Consider the following 23,455-nt stretch of genomic DNA (forward strand, 5'->3'; position numbering starts at 1 on the left):
CTGTCCCTCTCTAGCTCTAATTTTCCTGGATTTTACAGATGCAAATGCAACTTACTTCAGTGTTGTCCACGGGCCTTATCATTATTAATTAGGAAAGCTACAGGCTACTACACAGAAATCATAAAGAAATAGAAGAGATTTCCATATGTGCTTCTGGTAACAAGCATAACATTCTCCTCCTGTCCTCCCCACCTAAACCGGCTCATTTTTAGGTTTTGGTCTATCTTCAAAGGTTTGTCTTATGAATGAAGGGTTGGTTCTGTAGGAGGACTAATAAATTTGAGAAACAGACAATTCTGATTCTTTAATTTCTGAGATCAAAACCCTAAATCTTTTAGATCTATGGCTTCTTTTGATTCACCTAGAGAGTGTATCTCAGCCAACAACCACTGAAAAAATTCAACATAAATGGTGATACTTTCCTTTATAGGAGATAGACCTGATTGTAACACTCAAATGTTGCTATTTGCACCCCTTATGAATTACAGTCATGTTTAGAACATGTTTATAACATGCTGTAATTAAAAGAGCATTACTCATTGATAATTAGCCTTATTTCATAAGCTGATAAATGACAAAGTTAACGTTAACGAAGCAACTTTGATTTGGCTTTGTTGTGCACATCTCTTCCTTTATTATTCTGCAGCATGCTTTACCTCCTTTGTGATGCTTGGTATCTGGTAGAGTTGCTGTTCAAGAAAATCCTGCAACCATTTAACATTCCTTTATTTTCATCTTTTAATGTATGCTCCTAATATTTTATTTATATCTTCCAAATTGACTATGGAAGTATTAACTTTTTAACGTCTTTCTAAAGTACCTACCCCTATCACATTTTGGTTTGAAGATACAAATAAAATAATCTTTACAGCACTCTTTTAAAGTAAAGGAGATAATTAGACAGAAATAAAGCACATGAAGATTAAAAAACAACACCTGCAGTGCTGTTAAATTTGGATTAATGAACGTTAAATTTGGATTACTGCACTGAAATACCTGCAGCCTGATTTTCACATTGCTTTTTACTGAAGTTTGTCTTCTAAGAATTATACAGGCATTTACTCATCTACCTACACCACCTCTGGGAGTTAGGTAAGCCTGTTTCTCCCATTGGGATAATCTTAGTCTAACAGAGTCAGTGAAGGCCATGTTCAGTTATGTTTTAATTACGTCTTGTGTAAAGTCAGGTAGGTAGAATGGGTTTGCTCCATAAGAAATGGATGGACAGACCTCTAAATACCAGCCTTTTTGCACTCATTACCAATCTAAGAGATGGAGTCGCCATTTTTGCCTGTGTGTCTGCAGATGAAAATAAATTAAAGAAATAGTTGCCTTAATCTGATTGGAGATTTGGTGCTATGGAAAGTTTTGTTAACTGACACAAGAGCACAGCACATTCAGAAGAGACAGCAAATTTATAAACCTTAAGCAATCGTTTTTTCACCAAGCTTCTTGAGAAAAACAGTGATCTGCAATAGCAATTTTCTTGTAGCTACATAGACTTTCATAAGTAAATGGAAATATCTGATTTTAGGCATTTCAGATTTCAAATTAATAGACTATGATGATATTGCATAAAAGAAGGAAAAAGTTATGTGGTGGTTTTGTGTTTTGCTCAAGAAAGGAGTGATTGCTTATAAAAAAAATAAAAGTGGACTTAAACTTTGGCTAAAGCTTTGTGAGGATTAAAATCCAACTCAGATTTGGAGTTCCTGCGAGTCTGCTCCATGACACCTAAACAAATAACCATTTTCATGCCAGTTGTTCCTGCTAACTGCCTTCACCCCCATTTTCTGATCTTGTGTGTGATGGGAATAGGCTTAGGCTTGTAGGCTTAGGAGAAGGAGGAGAAACTGTGTGCTTTATGGTCACAGTTTAGATGGCATACAAATCAAAGCTAAGGGAGTGCACAGACTCAGTGCTGACAAGAAGAAAAGGTTTTACTTGAACCATTTTTACCGATTGGTTCCTTTGTTTTCCTTAATGTTCCCACGTCTTATTTACATTTGGATTAACCGGGCTTTCTGCTTAAGTGTGCAGCATAGTAGCACTGAGCATCAGGCAGAGTTATATTTCCTAGGCTGAAAGAGGGTGCCCCCTCTCTCAACTCATCTATGGACTCATTGAACTGGGTTTAGGTACATAAAGATGTTCGGGAGCCTCACTCTCCAGTCAGTTTTGGATCAATGTCTTAAAGACGGAAGAAAGCTGGGGAAATGGTTCTTTTTCACAGCCCCCTCAGGTAAGAGCATAGCTTTGGCTGTGGAGAACCGAAATGCCAGCAGACTCTGGAAGGCTTTCTGCTTCTCTCAAAGCAGGTTCTTATTAGAGTGGGGGATAGCACAAGTGAATCCTAGGAAGGTTTGAATTGTGTAATTAGGCACAAAAGTCTTGTACATTAAAGAGAACTGTACAGTCATGTTCTGGAGGAAATTGACTTTCCTTTGGCCACCTTCAAAGCACCTAAAAACCACATACTGTACCTTCCTGATACATGTTTTGCTGACCCCAGTATGAAACATATTGCTGAACATTTGTCAATTGAAAGCTGAATGTAGACTGGCCTGCCTAGTTTCAGCCCAGTCTGAAAGATTTTGTGAAATTTATTGAATTTTCTGTATGTGCAGAATTGCAGCATTTCAGGTCATACTCTAAAATTTTATGGTCTTAGGCTAATTACAGGAGCTCTGACAGTCTCCAATTAAAATCTAGCGGCAGTAAAAGATACATTACATGTCCTCTTCAATGCTTTCTAAATTCACCAGCAACTATAAGATGCTCTAGTAATTTTATAGTTGCATAAAACACTGCCCTGTTACAAGCCTCTAATTCTTCTTCAGTGATGGCTGGGGTTTTTTTCTAGCTCTGCTGTTTTATTTTTAATGGCAATACAGCAAATAATATCTACGATCCAGAATTTTTTTGACGGAACCTCTATGATTTGAAGTTATTTTTCCATAGCAGTTTTCATGGCTGACTTGTCTTTTGTGCTCATTTCTTGTCTTTATACAAGTATTGTTTGCTTTTTCTTTCTGGTGCCCCTTCAATTGTTGCTGCCCCCCCCCTCTAGCGTGGTGTTTCTATGCAGGTTTCCTCCCCCCCCGCAATTTCTTTTCTTCTAGGAAAAAACCCAGACTCAATTGCTACCTGAAACTTAGTTTTTCTCTGACAGACTCCCCATCCACCATCCACAACAGTGATTTTGCTGGCTTTGAATTGTTTCCTTTCAGGGTAATGACTTTAATTTTTAACTTTCAGATTATACTGAACATTTGAAAGCCCTCAAACCATGCAGTGTTTAGCCTATATACTCTTAGGATATCTTATCAATGAGTGCCATATTTCACTGTTTATCCTAATGTAGAGAGGGAACCTTGTCGGTATCCAATATTTTTCTAGTGAACAACCCACTAAGATCCTAGCATAATGGAGACTTTTGGAAATTACAGAAATTAAAATGCTATTTATTTATGCTAATTCTTGTCATCTTTTCTATTCTTCTTTGTAAGCCCCCCCCCAAATTATTATCTGTTCTTCTAGAGCTCTTTTGAATATGTTTTTCTTTCTACACCTTTAGGAAGTACTCTGCTACAATTCCTAGCTTTATACTGGCTTTGTGTGTTCGTAGAAAGATCTAATGTTACACACTCTTTTTCTCCATAACAATGTTGAAGGAAAAGTATCTTTTTTTTTATCCACTTCTGTCTTTAAGTTCTAGTAGTCAACCTATGCTTTTTCTCAGTTGTAAAGATTTGATCATCTTCATCATAAACAAACTCTGGATTTGTGTCCTTTGACCAAACAGGAGTTTTCACACCTTGAGAAATGTACTTATCCACTGCAAGTACATGACACTTTTCCTCTCAATTTTGGCTTTAGCTCTGGCATTCTGATTACAGATAGCCTCATACAGTACATTTTCTGGTCACACCTCTGAACGACCTTCCTAAATTTTGAGGAACTCACTGTAGGTGTTACTGTGTTCCTGAGACCTGACTTAGTAGAACCATAGTCCTCACTGCATATGTTGAATACAAAGGTTATGCTTTTGGTTTTCATCCAAGGACTTGTGAGTCCTTGACTCATTCACAATGGAAAAATATTTAGCATGAACTCTGTCTCATCTAGAGCTTTTCTTCCAAGACTGATGTGTGCTTTGCATCTGATTTTCTAGTATGAGTCAGTAAATGTAGTATAGGTGTGTGCTGGCATAATTTTTAGAAGAAGAATCTTTCATGTCTTCTATTTATATAACTTTTCCTGGTTTTCTGTGTGTTTTTCTGTGGTGAGGCTGGTAAACTCCCACTCCTCACACTGGTCTTTTTCAGACAGTGATCAAAGTTGTGGCTGGTTTTGTTACTAGAGGTATATACCATTCCTACGGTATTTGCTATTAGGTAGTTTTCTAATTATTTTCTAATTACTCCACACACGCACGCACAGAGCCCCAAGTTTTTGAGCATGTTCTGTATTTAGCTCAATAACATTTATGCACATTTAGAGTCAAGTACATATTTCGATGCCTTTATGAACTTTTAAGCCTCTGTCATTGCCTTCTGTGTTACTTGCCAGAATTGGAGATGTTTTCTGCAGGGCATAAGTATTACTCTTATGATCAGTCTACGTTGGTGAGGGAACTGGTGGGCTCTTTGACACTATTCAGATTGTCTCAGATGTTCATGTTTGCAGTGCTGCCTAAATGATTACAGTCCAGTTTGCTGTGCTTTGTATTTACTAGTTAACACTTGTGCCAGATATTAAACTATTGCAGAACTTATTGGTAGATAGATAGGCTTTAATTCTGAGGACGAACTTTATAAGAAGCTGTTTTTTCTGAATTTGTCTAATTTCAAAATCGGAAAAAAAAATTATACAGCTTATTATATAGTTTCTTTCTTTTTACTAGTGATATTTATTAGGATATTGTTTTAGTCATAGCATATTAATATCTGGTTATGTTTTTTCTTCATAGCTTTATTCAACCTTATACCAGTGGGACTTCGAGTTGTTGCTATCCAGGGTGTAAAGACTGGGTTGTATATAGCCCTAAATGGAGAAGGTTTCCTCTACACATCAGTAAGTACCTTGCTGAACTCTGTTTAAGAGGCACGACTGAAGTTGAAATCTACACAGGAATGAGAGATTCACTTTTAAGAAGTTCTGTAATGTCTTATATATATATACGTACGGTACACACACCACATATGTACACAGCGTTATCTATAAATGGGATTAAGTAGAAATTACTGTGTACTACATATGAAAGTCTGCGTGTTAACAGTCCAGAAAAGGCATACTGTAAATGTCTTTTGCTGGTAGGCTATACTGGTAGTGTGCCATATGCCATAAAGCTTATAATTTTCAATTAATTTCTCAAAAATATTTAAATAAAGACCTGCGATTATTTTTTTAGTGACTTGTTGATCAGAATCCAAAAGCTGCTCCAGCAGTTATTTTTATTGATAAGATTTACAAGTGCAACTTCCATCTAAAAGGTTGTTAACAGCCTTACAGTTTATCACCATAATCTTGTAATTGTTTCTTAGCATTATTGGTTTTTATGTCAGATATAAAGAAAATAAAGAGTTCTGTGAGGGACTATATCTTTGTGGAATGATTGAAGTTGAAAAAAAAAAATCTTTTGAGTCACAAAGAAGACTGCTGGATAAAGTGATTGGAAAGATCTCATGTTGTTTATGATATCATTGTTTATGATATTTCAAATGATTTAATGCTAATCACTCAGTGTGTTGTTGTGAATATAAAATTCCTCAGTTTTGTATAAATTTAGTGTCTTAACCTCCTTTGAAAGGCAAACAGACTTTAATGTGAGCAGGCAGTTCTGTCAGGTATTAACAAGGTGGCTTAAAGGATTTTTCATTACTATATTTTTACTGACATCTATGTGGAATTTATTTACATAGCACTTTTTTCATTTTTTACGTCACGTAGTTCTTAATTCCCCACTGAGTTACAATATAATGCTTTGTTGTCAATGACCGTTGAAAGGAAATTGGAAAGATTCAGTTTCTGATGCCCTGAGGGAAAGTATTCTGTTTGTTTCAAATATATAATTTTCTTGGAAAAGCTAATTAGGAAGAAAAAAATGGAACTAATCTTGAATGTCAATGTCAAGACAGAGAGAAAATTCCTCCTTATACAATGTCTGCTGGAAACTCCAGCAGTATGATCTACAACATTTTTTCGCTTCTCTTCAAAATAAAAATTCTATTACAGGAAAACATGCAATATTTGCTGTCAGAAGGAAGAAAACTAGAAGAAAAAAACCTAGAGTTGTTAGAAAAAATGAATTACTGACTTTCCAGTTCCATCACTTCATGTGGGGAGTTCATTTCTGTATCATAGCATGAAGAGTATTTTCTGAATGTGTTGGCACAGTGAAGAGTACATTCTTGCCCAGCACTGTTTCTGAAGTGAGCACTCAGTCCTTCAGAAAGAAATACAAATTTCAGAAGGTGTACAGTTTCCTGATGGATAATTCTGCAGAGTAACCCTACATAAACAAATTCTCACAGCCACTGTATTTATGTATTCTGGAAATAGTTCAAGTTAAATGAAGTAAAGTGAGGCAAGGAAATGAGCGTTTTTATAATGTACTGCTCACTCTTGTGCAGAGAATGAAAGATGAGTGGTCCATTAAATGGCAAATAGTTTTGATACATTAGAAAACACAGTGGAAGACTTTAGTTTTGATATGTCTACAAAATGATTTTCAACTTAACCTTTTGTCAAGTAGAAAAGTAATAATTTGATCTAATACAAATTTAAAGGTAGTGGTTTCAAAACATCAGTGCTGTAATACAGGTTTGATTGTTCATATTAATGTATTGAAAACATTGGTAATACACTTTCGTCTCAGCAATTGCCTGCTTTCAGCATAAAGACTAATGAATTTGAAAATAAGACAACAAAGCATGAGAGAAGTCTGTCTCCTACTGAGGATCAAGATGAAGAAATAATGTATGCGGAATTAAATACTGTCATTTGTAGAAAAGTATTTTTAACAAATCACTTTCTATTACTGTTCTGTTTGCGGATTTTTGACTCATTTTCACATTTGTGTATCTGTTGCACCTAAATGCTGAAGTTCTATATTATATGTCATGTATTTTTCCCTTGGTTATTTAGAGGAGAATGGAAGGAAAAAGTTTTTGAAGTTTTGTATGATGAGTATCATAACTGAAAAAAAGTGCTGCATAATGGGAATGATAGTTAAAATGTCTACATATTTATATTTATTACTGATTTATTATAGGGATTTAAAAAATGGAAGCCTGCACTGTAGACTAAGCAGCATTTATAGTCTGAGACCGAAGTTCTGTATAGTCCTTTTCCGCAGAATACCTCAGTGTCCCTTTTTCCATTCACAGTGTACAAAACCCACATCTTGTGACAATATACTACATGTTGATGCCTTTCTTCAGAGACTGAAGGCCCCAACTCAATTATTTTTATCATAAGGTTCACATCCTGTCGACTAATTAAGCAACAGCACTGACAGGAAAGGTATTATGTGCTTTCTCTGGTATGAAGTGTTCAGTAAGAAGAAAACGAAGGTACAGTTACAGACCAGCTTTGCATACAGATCACCAAAAGCAGAATTACATTGTCTCTTGCCATTTTTTAATTTTTTTTTTCTCAATAGTTAGTTGTGTCAGTTTGAGAGTCTTTTCCCCCCTTCCTCCCTTACTTTGTTCTGACATATTTAAGATTTTTTCAACTATTTCTCAGAATTAGAACTATCAAAATATGCAGAATAATCATAGAAGAGTCTTATGACAGTACTTCTTTGAACAGAAACAGGGGGACAGCAAATTGTGTAGGAAGGTCACTCTCAGGAGCTTTTCATACCTATTTTGCCTACTGCAGCAGTTGAGATTTTTATTCTGTCCTTTCGGGATTGATCAAGCCAGGGTCTCTATCATACACCATCAAAGTCTTGTCAAATAAAGGAGAAGCAAAATCTTTGGAGTTTGATAGGGATTTGCAGAATTCCTGAGAGAAATTATTTTTACAAAATCATAACCTAATTTTTTCCTATGTGTTTAATTATTGTAATACCAAAATTCATTTTTTCTGTCAGATGAAATATGAGAACAAGAGCCTTTTCATGTTGTTTTTTATCCTGCACTTTTAAGGGTTATCCCATCTAAAGACTATCTCACCTGTTTTGAAGTTTTGGGTCACTGCATTCAACTTTATTTCTGTGTGTATATATATATACACGTATATATTTATATTGATATATATCTACTCATAATTAAGATATATTTATCTAGTGACAGCTTTCAAATTCTGCGTGTGTTAGTGAGCAATGACAATTATAAAAGTGAGTTGAAATTTATTTTAGTTGGTTTAATGAACTGTGAACAATTCAGTATTTATGACTGACTTAATAACTGTGAAAGCTAGTTGGAGAATCTGGATTTTTCCACAGAGAACCATCTCAGTTACTAGCAAGATTTTTGACATAATATGGACCTCATATGTTAGAGTCAAAAATGATGCCTTACTCCTGTCTTGCCTTTGGAAAGAGTGAGCAAGATGAGGTTTCTTTCCCAGGTTTTATCTTGTCATAATCAAAAGGAGTGAAACTGGCTCCATACACTGAAAAATGAAGCACAGTTCCAGGGATTCTCCATGGGGAACAGGTATTGCCTGCAGCAGGAAGATGGCAGTGCAGTACATGGCAGAATCTCTTGTTGGGTTTGATGCTAATTTTGCTCAAATCCCTTTGCAAGCGGTTAACTAGTTCAATGTTCAGGAGGCTGAAGCTTCTTGTTTTGCTTTTAGGATTTTCTGCTATCTTAGCAGGACGAACTCAAAGGTAAAACTTATGTGAGTCCATTTTATTATTCCCATTTTCCTATGATGAGATTATGAGAGTCTTCTGGGTTTATACCAGTGAATTTTTCTCAAGAATAATTTTATATATCTGGGAGGGTTTGGAAGGGCTACTGGTTTCCTTTTTCATCGTAGAAGCAGAGTATTACCAATATTTGGTGGCTATCAGAGTAAAAGAAAAGAGAAAATCTAAAATGTAGAAAAGGAAACATCCTAACTCTAGAACACCTTCACCTACTTTTACTTTCTTCTTCATGTTTCCTTTTTTACTATTTCTTCTGCTAATTTTCTGAAACCAGAGATGTGGATAAAACCAGAGGGAGAAGACTACACCTGTGATATTGTCATCAGTAGATATTAAAGACCTAGGAAGCCACTGTCTGATTTCCTTGTAAGACTGAAACTTTAAAAGATGACTCAGCCTGAAGGGTCTGATCTGAACTGCCTAGTCATCTCTTCCAGCATTGTGCACCATGGCTCCAGAGATGCTCTTCTGGGTATGGGGCAGTGGGAAAGTCACTGGGAGGATGGAAGGACATGGCTGCATTTCTAGGAAGTTTACCAACTTTTTATAAAGTGTTTCAGAATTAGGAATGTCACACCACTCACAACAGAAAAATCTTCCTGTAGGATGATGGTTTGTGTTTTTAATCTGCCATGGTATGCAGTGTTGAGGGTGTTGGAAGGGTGTTGGTCAGGGGAGCGTTTCTTCTGCAGTAAGATGTCGTTCTGTATCACAGCCTTCATGAAAGAGAGATAATATCAATATCTGTTACTGGGAAGTGCATTTGTTATATGACTCTGGCAGCTCTCACCTGAAAGAAAAGCCTTTGAGGATTTCTTCTGACATTTCAGCAGCTTCCCAATGCTGAAATTTCTACCATTTCTTTAAGCCCACATAATTGACCTCACTGAGGAGAACCAAATTCGGCCTCAAGGAAGAAGATAGTAGCGCAAACAGTGAAGGCTGAGAGTGAGAATTGAAGTAGTCTGTATTTCTAATTAACACCTTATAATAAACAGAGCAGAAGGAAGTTAAAACTACACAAAACCAAAGAGGAAATGTGATGTTTTAAAATCTGCAGGTTTTTACAAGAATAATCAGAAAGGTGTTAACATTGACATCATGGCATTATTTTCTGTTATAGCAGTAGTTGACCTAGGTTTTGGCAAGGATCATTCCCCATCTTGCAAGGTACTGTAGAAATAGTCAGGAATATATCTGTTTAGAGAGAAGGAGACAAATAGAGCTTGCTGTATGATTTGAAAGATGTAGACTTTTATTTCTAGTGGTTAGATATACACTGAATATTAGAAAAGGATAAGTCTTGTTGCTCTTGAGGTATCTGTGGTTTTGTAAATGCAAATATATCAGACTGGAGTGTCTCCTTTCATATTATTGTGATCAATAGAAAACATCATTTTCTTTCTCATGTCAGACTTATGCTTTAGGGTCTCAACCTGCTCCCACGCATTTATCTCCCAGCACAGACTTTACTAGGCCAAGGGTAGGACCTTATGTCAGTTGCCATTAGCTGTGTCTTGGAAGTATTCTGGCTCTCTTTGGAGAGACAAAAATGGGTGGATTTAATTATTTTAAAATCACACTTTCTGATAAACTGGTTATGTGATATTTTTAAGAGTGTAAATCCATAGACCTTATGCAAACTCCCTAATCTTAAGGCCTTACCACTAATACATTTCCTTACCATTTTTGCATTTCCTGTTATCTTTTATTCAATTTGGTATTGGTTAGAAGGCAACCTATATTTGTTTCATATGAAAAAAGTTTGTTTGAGAGGGGAGTATGTAGCATGTTTGGGGGCTTTTTTCCTCTATAAGTTGAGCTGCATTGCTCAAAAGGTAAACAAGTTCAGTGTGTTCCATCAGTTGAAATACACTGACAGGGAGGAGGAAAACATCTGCATGGTTTATGCTTATTTATATCTGTGTTTGGAAGTAGATAATTTGTCTCTCAAGTTGTCTGCCAAAAATAAATACAGAAAATTACTAATGTATTTATTTATTCTATGGTGACACTTAAAGAACAGCTGATAACATAGCCCCGCTGTATTGTACAAAGTAGTTCCAGATGTTCCTGCTACAGAGTATGGTAGAAAAGGGATATAAAATACATTTTAGGTCCATGACTTTTTTCACTGGGTTATGTTCTCAGTACATTTTTGATTGAATGTGGTGAAGTCAATGCTTTCACACACAAGAAAATGTAAAAGGGAGGCATGCACAGACACATAAGGTTTTGATAAGGGAGGAGAGAACTGAGAAGGGAAGAGATGGATGGAATGAGGCTGCCATGAGGAGGCTGTGATAAGAAGAGTTGTAAGAAAGTAGAGAAATAACACAGTTGAGCAGAACAGTACAGTAGAAAACCCTATGATGATATCATCATTGTAGAAATGTTTAGGGTGGTATTATCATTGTTCGAGTCTCATGCTTGTATTTGTTACTACCTTTCTGAGTTTTTCACATGAAGAAACAGCTACTATTTGAACTGCAGCTAATAAATAATATCTCTTAAAAAAATATGCTAATTTGAATATACAAAAAGATAATTACTACTATAAAGATACAGTATTTTAGTGTGGCTTTTTATTCTGTGGCTCCTGTTCCATTCTCCTGGCGTTTAAACTCTGTACTGGGGGTAATAACAGAATTTGACTCAAAACTTGCTGTGGTGTTTCTTGCCACTTAAACCAAGTATGTATGTCCTGTTTGGTTCCTTAATATCCACAGTATCCTTGTTAGGATCTATTAGAAATTTCTCATATATACTTCTTACATCCACTTGCAAAAAATCTCTTGCTGTATGTGTTCTCTCTCCCTGAGACTACAGAAATGTACATAAATGCTTCAAGATTAAAAGATGCTCTTCCAGACTTCTTGCCAAAGCATGGATGATCAGAATCAGCAGCTGCAACTGGATATTTTTCAATAATTTTATGACAAGGAATAGTAACTGTAGGTAGGTATGATAAAATGAGGTAATCTAATCTCATGCTTCAGGAAATAGGATTATTGCCACAGGGATCAAGAGGGATGTTTTCCTCAATATCTGGCAACATTTACTGTAGCACTGAAGGAGGTTTGCCTCTGAACTGTTGTGCAATGGTCACAGCCAAAGGCTGAGCACAGGCTTGATGGACCAGCAGCTTAATCAAGTATGTCAAATTTCTGCCTCTGGCAATTCCTCCCTGTGTTTTTGGCCAATGTTTGTTTTGTTGCATAAATACAACTACACTTTTCTGGATGTTTCTTTATTCTCTGCATTGTGGTTGTTAGACATTTGGGGTTGTCTGTAATCCTAAATGTTGAATGCATCTCACTGTCTATTGTATACCGTGCTTACCTTCTGTTCTCTTACTTCCCTTCTGATTGTCACTGCACAAGCAAAAAGGATCATGTTGGAAATTTCTAATTTTCCATTCATTACTGTTAAATCTTAGTAATTCGTTGCATCTAAGTAAGAAAAGTGACTACCAAAGATTTAAAATCTCTCAATTTTTAGAGAATTATAAAAAAAAATGTTTCCATAACAAACTTCTATTATTTCTTTCCATTATTGGTTAATGAATATTCAAAATATTGAAGACAATTGTTGATGGATTTTATGGTAAGTTTAAATCCATTTTATAATAAATACGGTCCTTATAGCATAAAGGAGACTTCTCATTGCATCATGATGATGTTTGGTAAGAAAAAAAATTAACTTTTTGTGGAGTAGAACAACAGTTAGACATGTGGTGCTGTTTATCGTTGCTGTAATGGCATAGTTAATGCATCTTCTGTTATTCAGGACTATTTCCAAAAGATATATGGCTAGATATCAAGATAGATGAATAGAAATGAACTGTGAGCTTTTACATATAAAGTCTATTTTTAAAAAAAATATTTCTGGTTGGCTGAAGAATGGCTTCACTCAGGAAGAATTGTGCTTTCGTTATGCAAGAAAAGTTCCATATTACCTTGCAGATGTTAAATAGTCAAATGCATATTCTGTGATTTTTTAAAATGTCTCTAAATCTTGTGTCTATATCAGAATATTCAATTTATATCTGATAATACCAAGATAAAAGAGGAAAATGTTGCATTTACCTAGGTCATTAAAGAAAATTAGGCAAGCAGCCTATAACTTCAGGGAACTTGGTAAGGCACTTTACATATCCTATTATGAGAGGTAGAGGCTCAAGTATGTGAGTATTAAATTATCATCATATCTTTATGACACAATTCTCTATCATGTGGGGTCCTTAGGATTAGGCTTTAAAAGAAGGATAGTATATTTAAAATGTTATTATAATATGCAAACCTACATAATAAGGCTTTGTATAAAAGATGTTTCTGTAAATATCAAATGTTGAAAAAAGCCATAGCTGTCTTCTGTATTAGTGTTACATATGTAAATGACTGATTTATACCCAATATCCATTTTAATTTTGGAACAGGTTTCCCATTATTTTGGATTTTTTGAGAGGGGTCTTGTTTTAGATTGCTATTATACACATTTATTTTCTTGTTGTAACATATTCATTTTTTGACTTGAATAGCCAAGTGTTTAGCTAAACTTAGTGAATGATGGTCAGCATAAATATATATCTCCTGTAATATTCCCATATGCCAAGTGTCCCTGTTGAAAAAATTGAGATATTTCTGTTTCTAAGGCAGTTTTAGCCTTGGGCTGGATCCTGTATGGAAACTTGACCATCTGGGTGGCCCACAGAAATGCTGATTCTGCATGTTCTGACTAATGACCCCTTACCTTGGCCTCTCACATGTTGGCAGAGCTTGTTGATCTGGAACCTGCCCTAGGGTGTTCACGGTCCCCTCTCTTACGTGTGCATGCTGCAGGGAACAGAGTCAGCCTCCACCTGCTTTCCCCTGTTGAAATTTCTGTGGCCAGGGAGTAGATCTGGCTTGTGTCTTTTCAGAGCTGTGACAGTCTGTAGGTGAATATGTCCACATAAAGGACTGGGATCAACTCTAAAGCCTTCTCGTTCCTGTAGGACTAAACCTCTGAAAGGATAACTCGAGGCCATGGTTTTTTCCCTTTAGCTAAATTTGTAGCTGACTATTTGCTGATTAGAGTTCACTTACAAATGTGTTAACACTGATTTTTATGTGTCTATACAAAACTGACTAGGAAAGAAAGCATCCAGCAACTTATATGTAGTTACCTAAGGTCAAGTAGTCATCTCCCTCTTGGTTTGTTTCAATCCTCCATTTTCTCTGGTTGGCAACTTTCACTGACAGTGATCCTTGGTGTATTCCCATGGATAGTCTGTGATCATATATGTTCATTTAGACAAGTATCATAGACTTTGGCTCCCATGAAGGACCAGGAGCTGAACTTCAATGATCCTTGTGTGCCCCTTTCAAATCAGGATGTTCTATGATTCTTACAACCTACTTTTGACATTTTTCTTTGTATAGTATGACTGTTTCCTGTCTTCTCATCTCTCCCTCATTTGGGACGCCATTCAGTCAGAGGCAGTTTTAAGTGGAAACAGATCTCCAGGAGGAATGTATGAGGTTCATCTGTCTTGTTACTTGACCAAGCTCTAGCCATGGACTGGCATCAGAACAACACCTAGCAGTGTTGTTAATTGTGTAATCAAAAGTTCTAATTTTAAATTTGTGAAATACTGTCTGAATATTGGAGGGCTCTGAATTTCTTAGAAGTACAACATGCTGGTCAAGTTCTGATGTTAATTACAGTTGCTGACCTCATAACTGTCAGGGTTGGCATAACAGAGCATTTTTCAAAAATCCCTCTTGGAAGGGTTAAACTGGTAAGGTTTATTGTGGAATGTTTATTCAACATATTCTATTCAGTGTCAGATGAGAAGCTCTCTTGACTGATTCCTGTTGATTCGACAAGGATTTTTGTTTTTTAGCAGACTACAAATACAGCCTTGGGGATATAATGTCTCTCCCCAGGGATGTCTCAAAAGAAATCATAAATCTGTAGAAAATCAGCAGTCAAACCTGTATCCTGCACTGAAAGCGCTGGAATAGGCGTGAGTAGACAACTCACCCCATTGTGTTTGAATTCAGATGTGACTGCTCTCTACATTCTGCTTTTGTGTCACTAAGCATTTTATAATAAAAAGTGACATGATGCAACTACCTGGAAAACCATGAAAGCCTGGACTTAATATGCAGGATTTACAGGAAAACCTTGTACTTTGATTAACTGAAACAAAAAACTGAAGACTTAATTCCTTCTATGCATCCACGGATTTCTTTTTTGATAGCATGTCACTTTATGGATGGCATTGGCTTATTAACAGTATGATAAGATTTTTTAGCATTACCAGATATTTACATTATATTACTTAATCTCCAGTGTGATTGTGGCTGCAAAGCTAAAAACAGTGCTTCAGCAGTACTTTGTGACTCTGCAGATGTACACAGCTAAAGACCTAAAGTTTTCCACAAAAGAGATGTGATTGCCTAATTCACCATGGAATTGTTTACTTATTGCAGAATTGCCTAACAGTGAAATTTAAAAAGATAGAGAGAGGGTTTTATACCAGAGGCACAAAACAAAATATAGCCAACATTTCAAAAGCATAATATGTTCTCCTTTTCATGTCCCTCTTGGCCAGCATGTGACTTCCATGTTGTGACTGATGTCCCCTAAGCAGTTATACCCTGTCACATTACTATTCAGGCTACAGGCCAAAACCGAGCACAGTCCAGATCATCAGGAAAGAGAATAATATTATGAAAAGATCCACTCTTAAAAGTAGCTTAGAAGATGTTAGGTAAAAGTATAATATTTGTTTTTAATCTGATTGCAAAGTATTTCTACTATTTCTATCCCTAATATTTTGTGTTCTTGGCTGAGTATGGCTTTATTTAAAAGAAAATAAAAAGAAGGGTTTAATTTTATAAAAATTTAATTGAAAGAACACCTACCTGAGATTAACCACATTCCACAATTCTTGTTGATATTTATTTCTTTACTGTAGGATGGGTTTGGATGTTCCCTGATAAGGGAAGAACAAAAGACATGTTATTGTGATAACGTGACAATAGACTTGTTAGACAAAACAGTAAAGTATAATTAATATAGAATAATCTGGAAGCACTATCTCTACAAATTATTGATATTATTGAACTGAAAAATGTGTTCTTTCAGAACTCAGTGGCAGTTGTAACTTCATATTTTCACAAGAATTACTTTTACTTTTAATAGTGACATAGAATGATTTTTAGATTTGGTTGGAATTTTTCCATTTGTTCTAGTGGGATCTGAAACTATTGGATTACACTTTAGTAGGTACTAGAAGGATTTGGATAAGTGTAAGCATCATTCTCATTCGGCTTCTTCTTGAACAGAATACATCAAGGAGAATTACTCTGTTTAATTCAACATCTAAATGTTCCTGTTAAAAATGCATATTTAATTTCAACATGCTTTCCTTGTACTTTTCCATTCCTCTTCCTCTCCTTTCTCTCCACCCTGCTTTTTTTGTTTACTGGAGAACTTTAAAGGCTTAGGGTAAGAAAGGAGGAAGTAGCATTTTGTATTCTTTTTCAACATTTAGTTGTTAGTGAGGGGGATTGAGTTGACTATCTTCTTGACATTTGAAGATCAGGAGTGTGCCCTTGTCTCTTCATTTTCAAGTATCTATTGGCACCAACAGCAAAGGAGATGAAGGAATCGGCCTTTCAGGCATTGGAAGTGACAACTTCAGGAAACATCAGCTGAGTCAATTTGATCACCCATTTAGCATTCATTTGAGCATTGAAGAATAGCGTTTCAAAACAGAATAAGAGATAAAATTGGTGTTTTCCCTTAATAGTTACAGAAATTTCACTGCATTTTTGCCAATTGTCAGCATCCTGCCCTGTGCTGTCTTACTCAGAACTATGAAAGTCACTTTTCTTCAACTGACATTAGAGTAGAAGACAGGTCAATTGATTTTTGATTTTCGAGGATTATTATATGGATGTGACTGCTCTATAGATGGCAGGTGAGGAGTATTGAGAGAGTGTCTCTGAACTGCTGTGTCCAACTCATAGCTTTGGGTGTGCAAGTATTGCACTGAGACAGAAAGAGGCAGAGGAAAGGATTAGGATTAGATGATTGACAGGTAGATCATAGTAGGTTCACTTCAAACTCTGCCAATAATATGAAAACAGTCTCACTATATGAAAAGTCTCACTAGTAAATTTTGTCAGAAACTACCAAAGATAAAAATAACCTCACTTGAAATTGTTGGAATTACCCTGATAAGAAGTGTAAGGGCTGGCCATGCCAGAGACAGACAAGATGCAAAATTCACACTAAATGACCTTTTATTCTGGCAGATCACAGCTTTTGTTAACTGTGAAGAGGTGTGTTCAGTTTCATTCATTTGTACATACATCAAATTCAGAAATATATAATGAAGTTCTGCAGTTCTGGTCTTAAAAATAAATGCACTATAACCTTTTTATCCTCATGACTTCAGTAGCCATATTTTTGTATGAGCCTACTGTGGCAGAAACTTCATGGGCAGATTTGAGGAATAAAGCATTAGTCGTAGAAATGTAAAGAAAACGTTGATAGGTTGTTTAACTGAAAAGTCACAAAATAACTCAAGGAGTGTAGCTGTTAACTTAGATATTACTGAACAAAGGAATGATGAATAAATTGTAATACTGTAAGCACTTAAGATATTGAATAAAAATTAATAATATTTTTAAAATGATGCTCTGTATTTATCTAGGCAAAAAGTTTGCTAATAAAGTAAATAATTCAGAAACTCAGAAATAATTACTCAAACAAATTTTCAAGATCTTGAATTGTGTTCTTTTTAGGGGTGGGGAGAATGCTGAAATCTTCCCAAAGATTTTAGTCAAAGTTCTAGATAATCAAGAGAAAATAACAACATAAATACAAATTCATTTAAAAATGCTCCTATCATTTATATGTGTAAAGGGGTGTGTTAGTATATATACCACCATGCATAACTAAAAGTAGTGTAAATTATACATAAAAATGTAATTTAATCACAGGCATTAGTGTTACCAAAAAACCCAAAACAAACCCCCAAAATAGCAAACACAAACCCCACAAAACTATTTTGAGAATGAACCTGTTCTCTGTAAACATGCCTGAATAATTCAAATTACTATCCATTTTTATAAGAACTGAACCATTGTATTTTGCAGAACTCAAATATTTATTTCATTCTTCCATCAGTAAATGGAAAGTGTTGATAATCAAATCAGGAAGAATTGAATTCAAGGATATGTAAAAGTAACTTTATAAGAAATCAAAGAAAACTAGAGAATTGTATTGCATTCTTAGTTATTACCATCTGTGGGTAATAACTAATCAGACTAGGGGGTATTTTTGTGAGAGATGGACTTCAGAAGTTCTGTAAATAGGATTTTATAATTTAAAAAAAAAACCAAACTTGAAACAACCTCTTTTTCTTCACATTCTTCCCTTTGTCAAAACAAGAAATGTTGAAAAATGCCTGCCTCTATTTTCTCTCTTTTTTGTCAAGTCCTATTTGTTAAACTATTGCTGTATTTTTTTCCTTTATCTCTGAATGGAAGAGGGAATTTTATTTGGCATTTCATGGCCTACTGCTTTTTCTAAAGGTTTCCAACTCAGTTCCCCTCACTGGTAGACAGCAGGGGGTTCTCTAGCTATGCTTAAAATTGTTAGTAGTATCTTTCTGTTAATGTCAACTTGATATCGCTCTGTGATTGGAGTGACCTGGAAAGCAAGCTCTGCTGGATAAGCCCTTATTAAGGTGATATATTGTTCCTTTATTCTGAAGTAAATATCTATTTCCAACTGTAAAAAGACCATCAAATATATAATTAAACTCATTTATTTATTCTATAGTACGAATAGGTAAAATAAGTGAACATAAAATATAAACGAATATTTTCATCAGCATATTTTTCTTTGCCATAGGCTTTTTAAATATCAGTGTTGAAACATAGATAGGAAGTCAGGTTTATGTAGAACAGGTTGTTAAAGTTATAATCTTATATTATGCTGATAAAGGAATATGCCAAGGATTTCTCACACGTCAGCAGTTTTGTACTTTTGGATAGCCTCAGTGAGGGGAAAACTCTGCTGCTTCCATGAAAAAAAGCTTTGTGAAACCAGAGCCTAAGCACTGCCAACAAATATCCATAATATCATAGTGACAGAAACTTATTTTGTTAGTGGTTTCCACCTGGAGACCCCAAAAAATTTGACATGCAGGAATGAATGTAGCTTTGTTACTTCAATGTATGTTGTGCAAGAATGAGAGTAAGCTTTCTTGACTGCCTGTTAAAAAATTTCAAAAAAGATTAAATTTAGGAAGCTGCTTAACTGAGAAGAGTTTAATTGGCTATGGTAACAGAAGTATATGTTAGAGTGTTAATTATAAAGCAGACATTTGAGATATATGAATATGTAACAATGGAAGTTGGTCTACACAGGGTCCCTAGTTCTTTCTCTGGAATATTTGAGTCCAGGTTCTGACAGGATTAGGAAGTAGGTGTCTGAATTTCTCAATATTTTCTTAAATTCAAAAGTAATAATAAATTCATTATAGCACAACAGCATGTGGTTTGAATGTAGTCCCAAAGTCTTTTGTCACCGGGAAAACATCTACTAAAATTATTGAAAATCTTTCTGCAACAATCCTGTATTTAGGTTGCAGTGTCGAATATCCTAATTTCTGCCACTAAACCATGGCAAAATTGCATAGTTCATCCACATGCTGTCTACAGAAATGTGTCTTCAGCAGATTCTGTGAAAGTCCTATCTTTTTATCATTTTAACAAAATGGTGAACACAGTGGCAGAACAGTGAGAAAACATGTTTTTTCTTACAGTTTGTTTGCCATGGGCTAAAACATCATGTTCAAAGTAGCTGTCAAAAATGCCTTCTCTTTTTTTTTTACTCCCTATTTCTGGTGACTCTTTTTTACCTCAAGACTGTTTTGTTAGCTAACTGGATTACCTGAATACTCAGACTAAAATGTAATTTCTCCCAGGAGAATTTTATACAGAGCTATCTTATTACTATACATATAAAACTTGACTTTCACAACCCAATCTGGCTTGTTTGGTCCTGACTGTGGAAATCTCCTAGCTATGCTACAGAGTAAGACAAAGCAGCAGTACCAGGAACCACATACAGCTTTTGGTATGTTTTGCTGCTTCTTGGAAAAGTTTTGCTAATAACACTGTTGTCTTCTAGTTGCAACTTCTGCAGTGGAGAATACAAAAAGAAAGTAATGTTGAACTGATCAAACATAACTAATCATTTCAGATGTCAGATTTAGCATACAAATTGAACAATCCATAATTATTTCAAAATCACATTATTTAAAATTATAAAATCCATGTTTTATGGGTGACAATTAACTGAAATGCAGTGAAATGAAAAGCATTCCAGGCAATATTCTGTTAATGTTTCTGTTAGACTGGGCACCTAGTTCTTGAGAGCACCACAGGTGGTTTGAAATGCAATTAACACTTAGAACAATAGCTATACTTTTATGCAGCTCTCTCTACTTCATTAAATTATATCACTTGCAAAGTTTTTATGTTTTAAAGATGTTATGTCAATACAATTGAATGAGATTCTTTCTTTTTGATGAGATGTGTTCAGTAGTTTCTCTTTTGTCTTAAAAGTAATGTAATAATGAAAGATTTAAGGTTGAAATGGAAGGTACTCATTTGTTTCCATTTCTTTGTACTAAAAAGCCTTTATATCTGTTTTGTATAATAAAGCTTATATAACATAAAAATATTACCTTACCCATAAATTACTATTTTTTTCTAAGATGCTGAAAAAGCTAAGTAACCTCTACACCTAGTTGTTCATGTGACATCTCAAGGGATCTGTCTCCTCACTTGTCAGGACTTCCGGCCCTGGGGATCTTAATACAGCAACTTGACTTCTTTTTTTAGATATAGCTCACCATGTATGGAGGGTATTATATGAATGCATTTACTTTGAGCTTCAAGAATGCTTCTCAGCATTACTTATTTGAATCCCTGTATAATGTCTTTGGGTAATTTTTCCCACTTTCTGTATTTTCAAACGCTGCATGTCAGGGAATAAAATACATGAAAATATTTTGTATCTGTCACTCCTTTTACTTCAAAGAACAGCCTCACATATTTTCTGAAATTTATGTTGAAAATTAGTGGTCTAGAAGACACTAAAATGTCCTAAAAGTGATCTGGTAGTCATACTAGTATTAAGATATTCAAAACCAATTTATGCCTTTTGCCAAAATAACATAGGAGTACAGAGGAGCAAAGAAAAGTATAGGACCTAGTTTATATGTGTGTTTTCTCTTTTTTTTTTTCCCCTACCTTGCTTAACAAATTCCTATAAAGGTAATGAAAACAAAAACATTAGCTACATTTGTCATGAAAAATCCCGTCAATATTAGAACCAATTAACAGCCCTTTATTGTGAAGAAAACCTGGGGATAAATCCATGTTGCAGTATTACTGCAGTTAAAATTACAGGTGCTTAGTTCAATGGAGTATTAGGCTGCAAATGGTATGCCTCAGGGGGTTAAAATCAATGAATATTATTGCAAAACCAAGCTACAAATGAGTTTCCAAGAAAAGGGTGTATGTAACAGATTCTAGCATCCAATTTTCTACTTTTCTTCATTAAGACTCTTGCTTACCTTCCAGAAGGATATGGAGGTACATGAAGGGTGGCTTTGCTTTTCAACCATAAGAATGACAGAGCCAAAGATAAATGTAGTCTTCTGTAACAAAATTAGCTAAATGTTTAAACATGGACTTGTAAAACTTAAACAAAACCATTTTCTTAAGTTCTTCCCCTTTTCCATTATATATAATCATTTCCATTGCTGTTCAAAGGAAGACTTTAGTACCAGTGATCAGGGAAAAGAAAAAGACTTTACAGAAGGGATGCATCAGAATATAATGTACAGCCTAGCCAATAGTGCCTAGTATGATTAACTACCTTAACGAAAAAAAAATACTTTATTACATATGTCCAGATAACTTGGAAATGTAAGATGGCAATATGAATGCATTTTTCCAATACCCCACTCTGGGTAGCTCAACAGGACAATTACCAGGAGGAGATGGGAAGCAGACAAGTGCACCTGAAACCAATATATACAAAATACAAATTGCTGTAGAGATTGTTTTGAAATGAGAAAGACCTACATGAGTAAAAAGATCATAGAAACAAATCTATAACTGGACACAAATTATGTGAAAACCTGTGAATAAATATATACTATACTTTCTCCTGTTGAGATCTGAAAGGTAATTTGTGACTTTAAACTACAGAATAGAGGTTTATTATGTAGACTTAAATGGTATCTATATAGAAATCTTATTAATTTGTAATGAAGCTTTTCCTTTGTTTCACCCTTTCTCTTTACATACTGTTTCTATGACTTACTACATTCAGGACACTGTATTAGTTCTCCATTTGCAAATAGGAAAAACATTTTTGGAGGACCTTTTGTTGATGGAAGGTTTTGAAATTTATATTTTTGTGACTTTGTTGTACTGTTTGGTTTTTTATTTTTGTTTTTTTTTAATGTGGGAAAATGTGGTATTTGGTCTCCCATTAGTCCTTAGCTAAGAATTACGTGATACTTTGACACAATATTTGTCATTTGCATTGTTCCTGTCTGCTGTCAGTTCTTGTAATTTGATTTGAATGTGCTTTTTTGTCTTGAAAATGTGTGTATAACTTACCTTATATCCATCAACCATAATTCTCTTGCAATTAATAAAAAGTTATTAACTAGAAGATAAGTCAATATTAAAGATTAATAAAAGTGTATATGCACTAATTTTGAAGACTTGAAACATCGTTTCTATTGTATTGCTTTCTTAGCTGTGCTTCCAGCTTAACCTTTTTTTTACGTAGAAATGAATCAGTGAAAAAAAAGTTTTCTTAGTCTAAATCCTTAGAAAATAATTTTCTCATCTATTCATGGCATTTGTATGTCTGCTTCAGAGCATTAAAAAAACTTAGTAGAATATTTTAAGAATTTCTGACATAAAGTTTGGGTTGATTTCTTGTAACACTTCAATTTTCGTGTGACACGTGCTAATAATTTAAGTATGGAACTTCAGTATTTTTTTCATTGTGTCACAGGGCAAGACTAGAAAATTCCAAATAATGGGATTTTTTCTTTAATAATTTTTTATCACAAGGTGGTCCAGAACTAATCTGAACCTAATTGGACCCACTGAGAAGTGAGTCAAAACAAGACTCGCTCAAAGCTAGAGGATTTGTAGATTAAATGGATGTATTTGATCAGAAGTTCCTGCTCTGCCTGGTCTTTAATGCACCAAAGGAACTTGAAGCTCTAAGGATAAGGTAGGACCCAAAAACCCAAAGTAAGGCAAGCATTCTATCTAGCTTTGAGGGATGGAATGGAGTGGGAGGAGGAGGTAGAATCTAGCAAAGAGTATCTTTTTACATATAATATATAAATTCTGTAGAAAAATATTAATTTTATAAATATACAAATATTAATATAGTAAGAAACAACCCATATGAATTGATCAGGAAGTTACAGTGTGAAATCAGTCTCATTGC

General features: G+C 34.9%; 1 protein-coding gene across 5 annotated transcripts in view; it reads left to right on the top strand.

Moving 5' to 3' along the window:
• The window catches only part of FGF14 (fibroblast growth factor 14), a 400,255-nt gene that overhangs the window by 309,855 nt on the left and 66,945 nt on the right, over positions 1-23,455 (top strand). For all 5 annotated transcript variants that reach the window (XM_032678607.1, XM_032678609.1, XM_032678611.1 and 2 more), the window contains one exon: positions 4,973-5,076. In XM_032678607.1, coding sequence (XP_032534498.1) covers positions 4,973-5,076 — 104 coding nt within the window. The remainder of the gene's footprint in view (positions 1-4,972; positions 5,077-23,455) is intronic.

This window comes from Chiroxiphia lanceolata, chromosome 2 (assembly GCF_009829145.1).
Source record: "Chiroxiphia lanceolata isolate bChiLan1 chromosome 2, bChiLan1.pri, whole genome shotgun sequence".
Classification (NCBI taxonomy): Eukaryota; Metazoa; Chordata; class Aves; order Passeriformes; family Pipridae; genus Chiroxiphia; species Chiroxiphia lanceolata.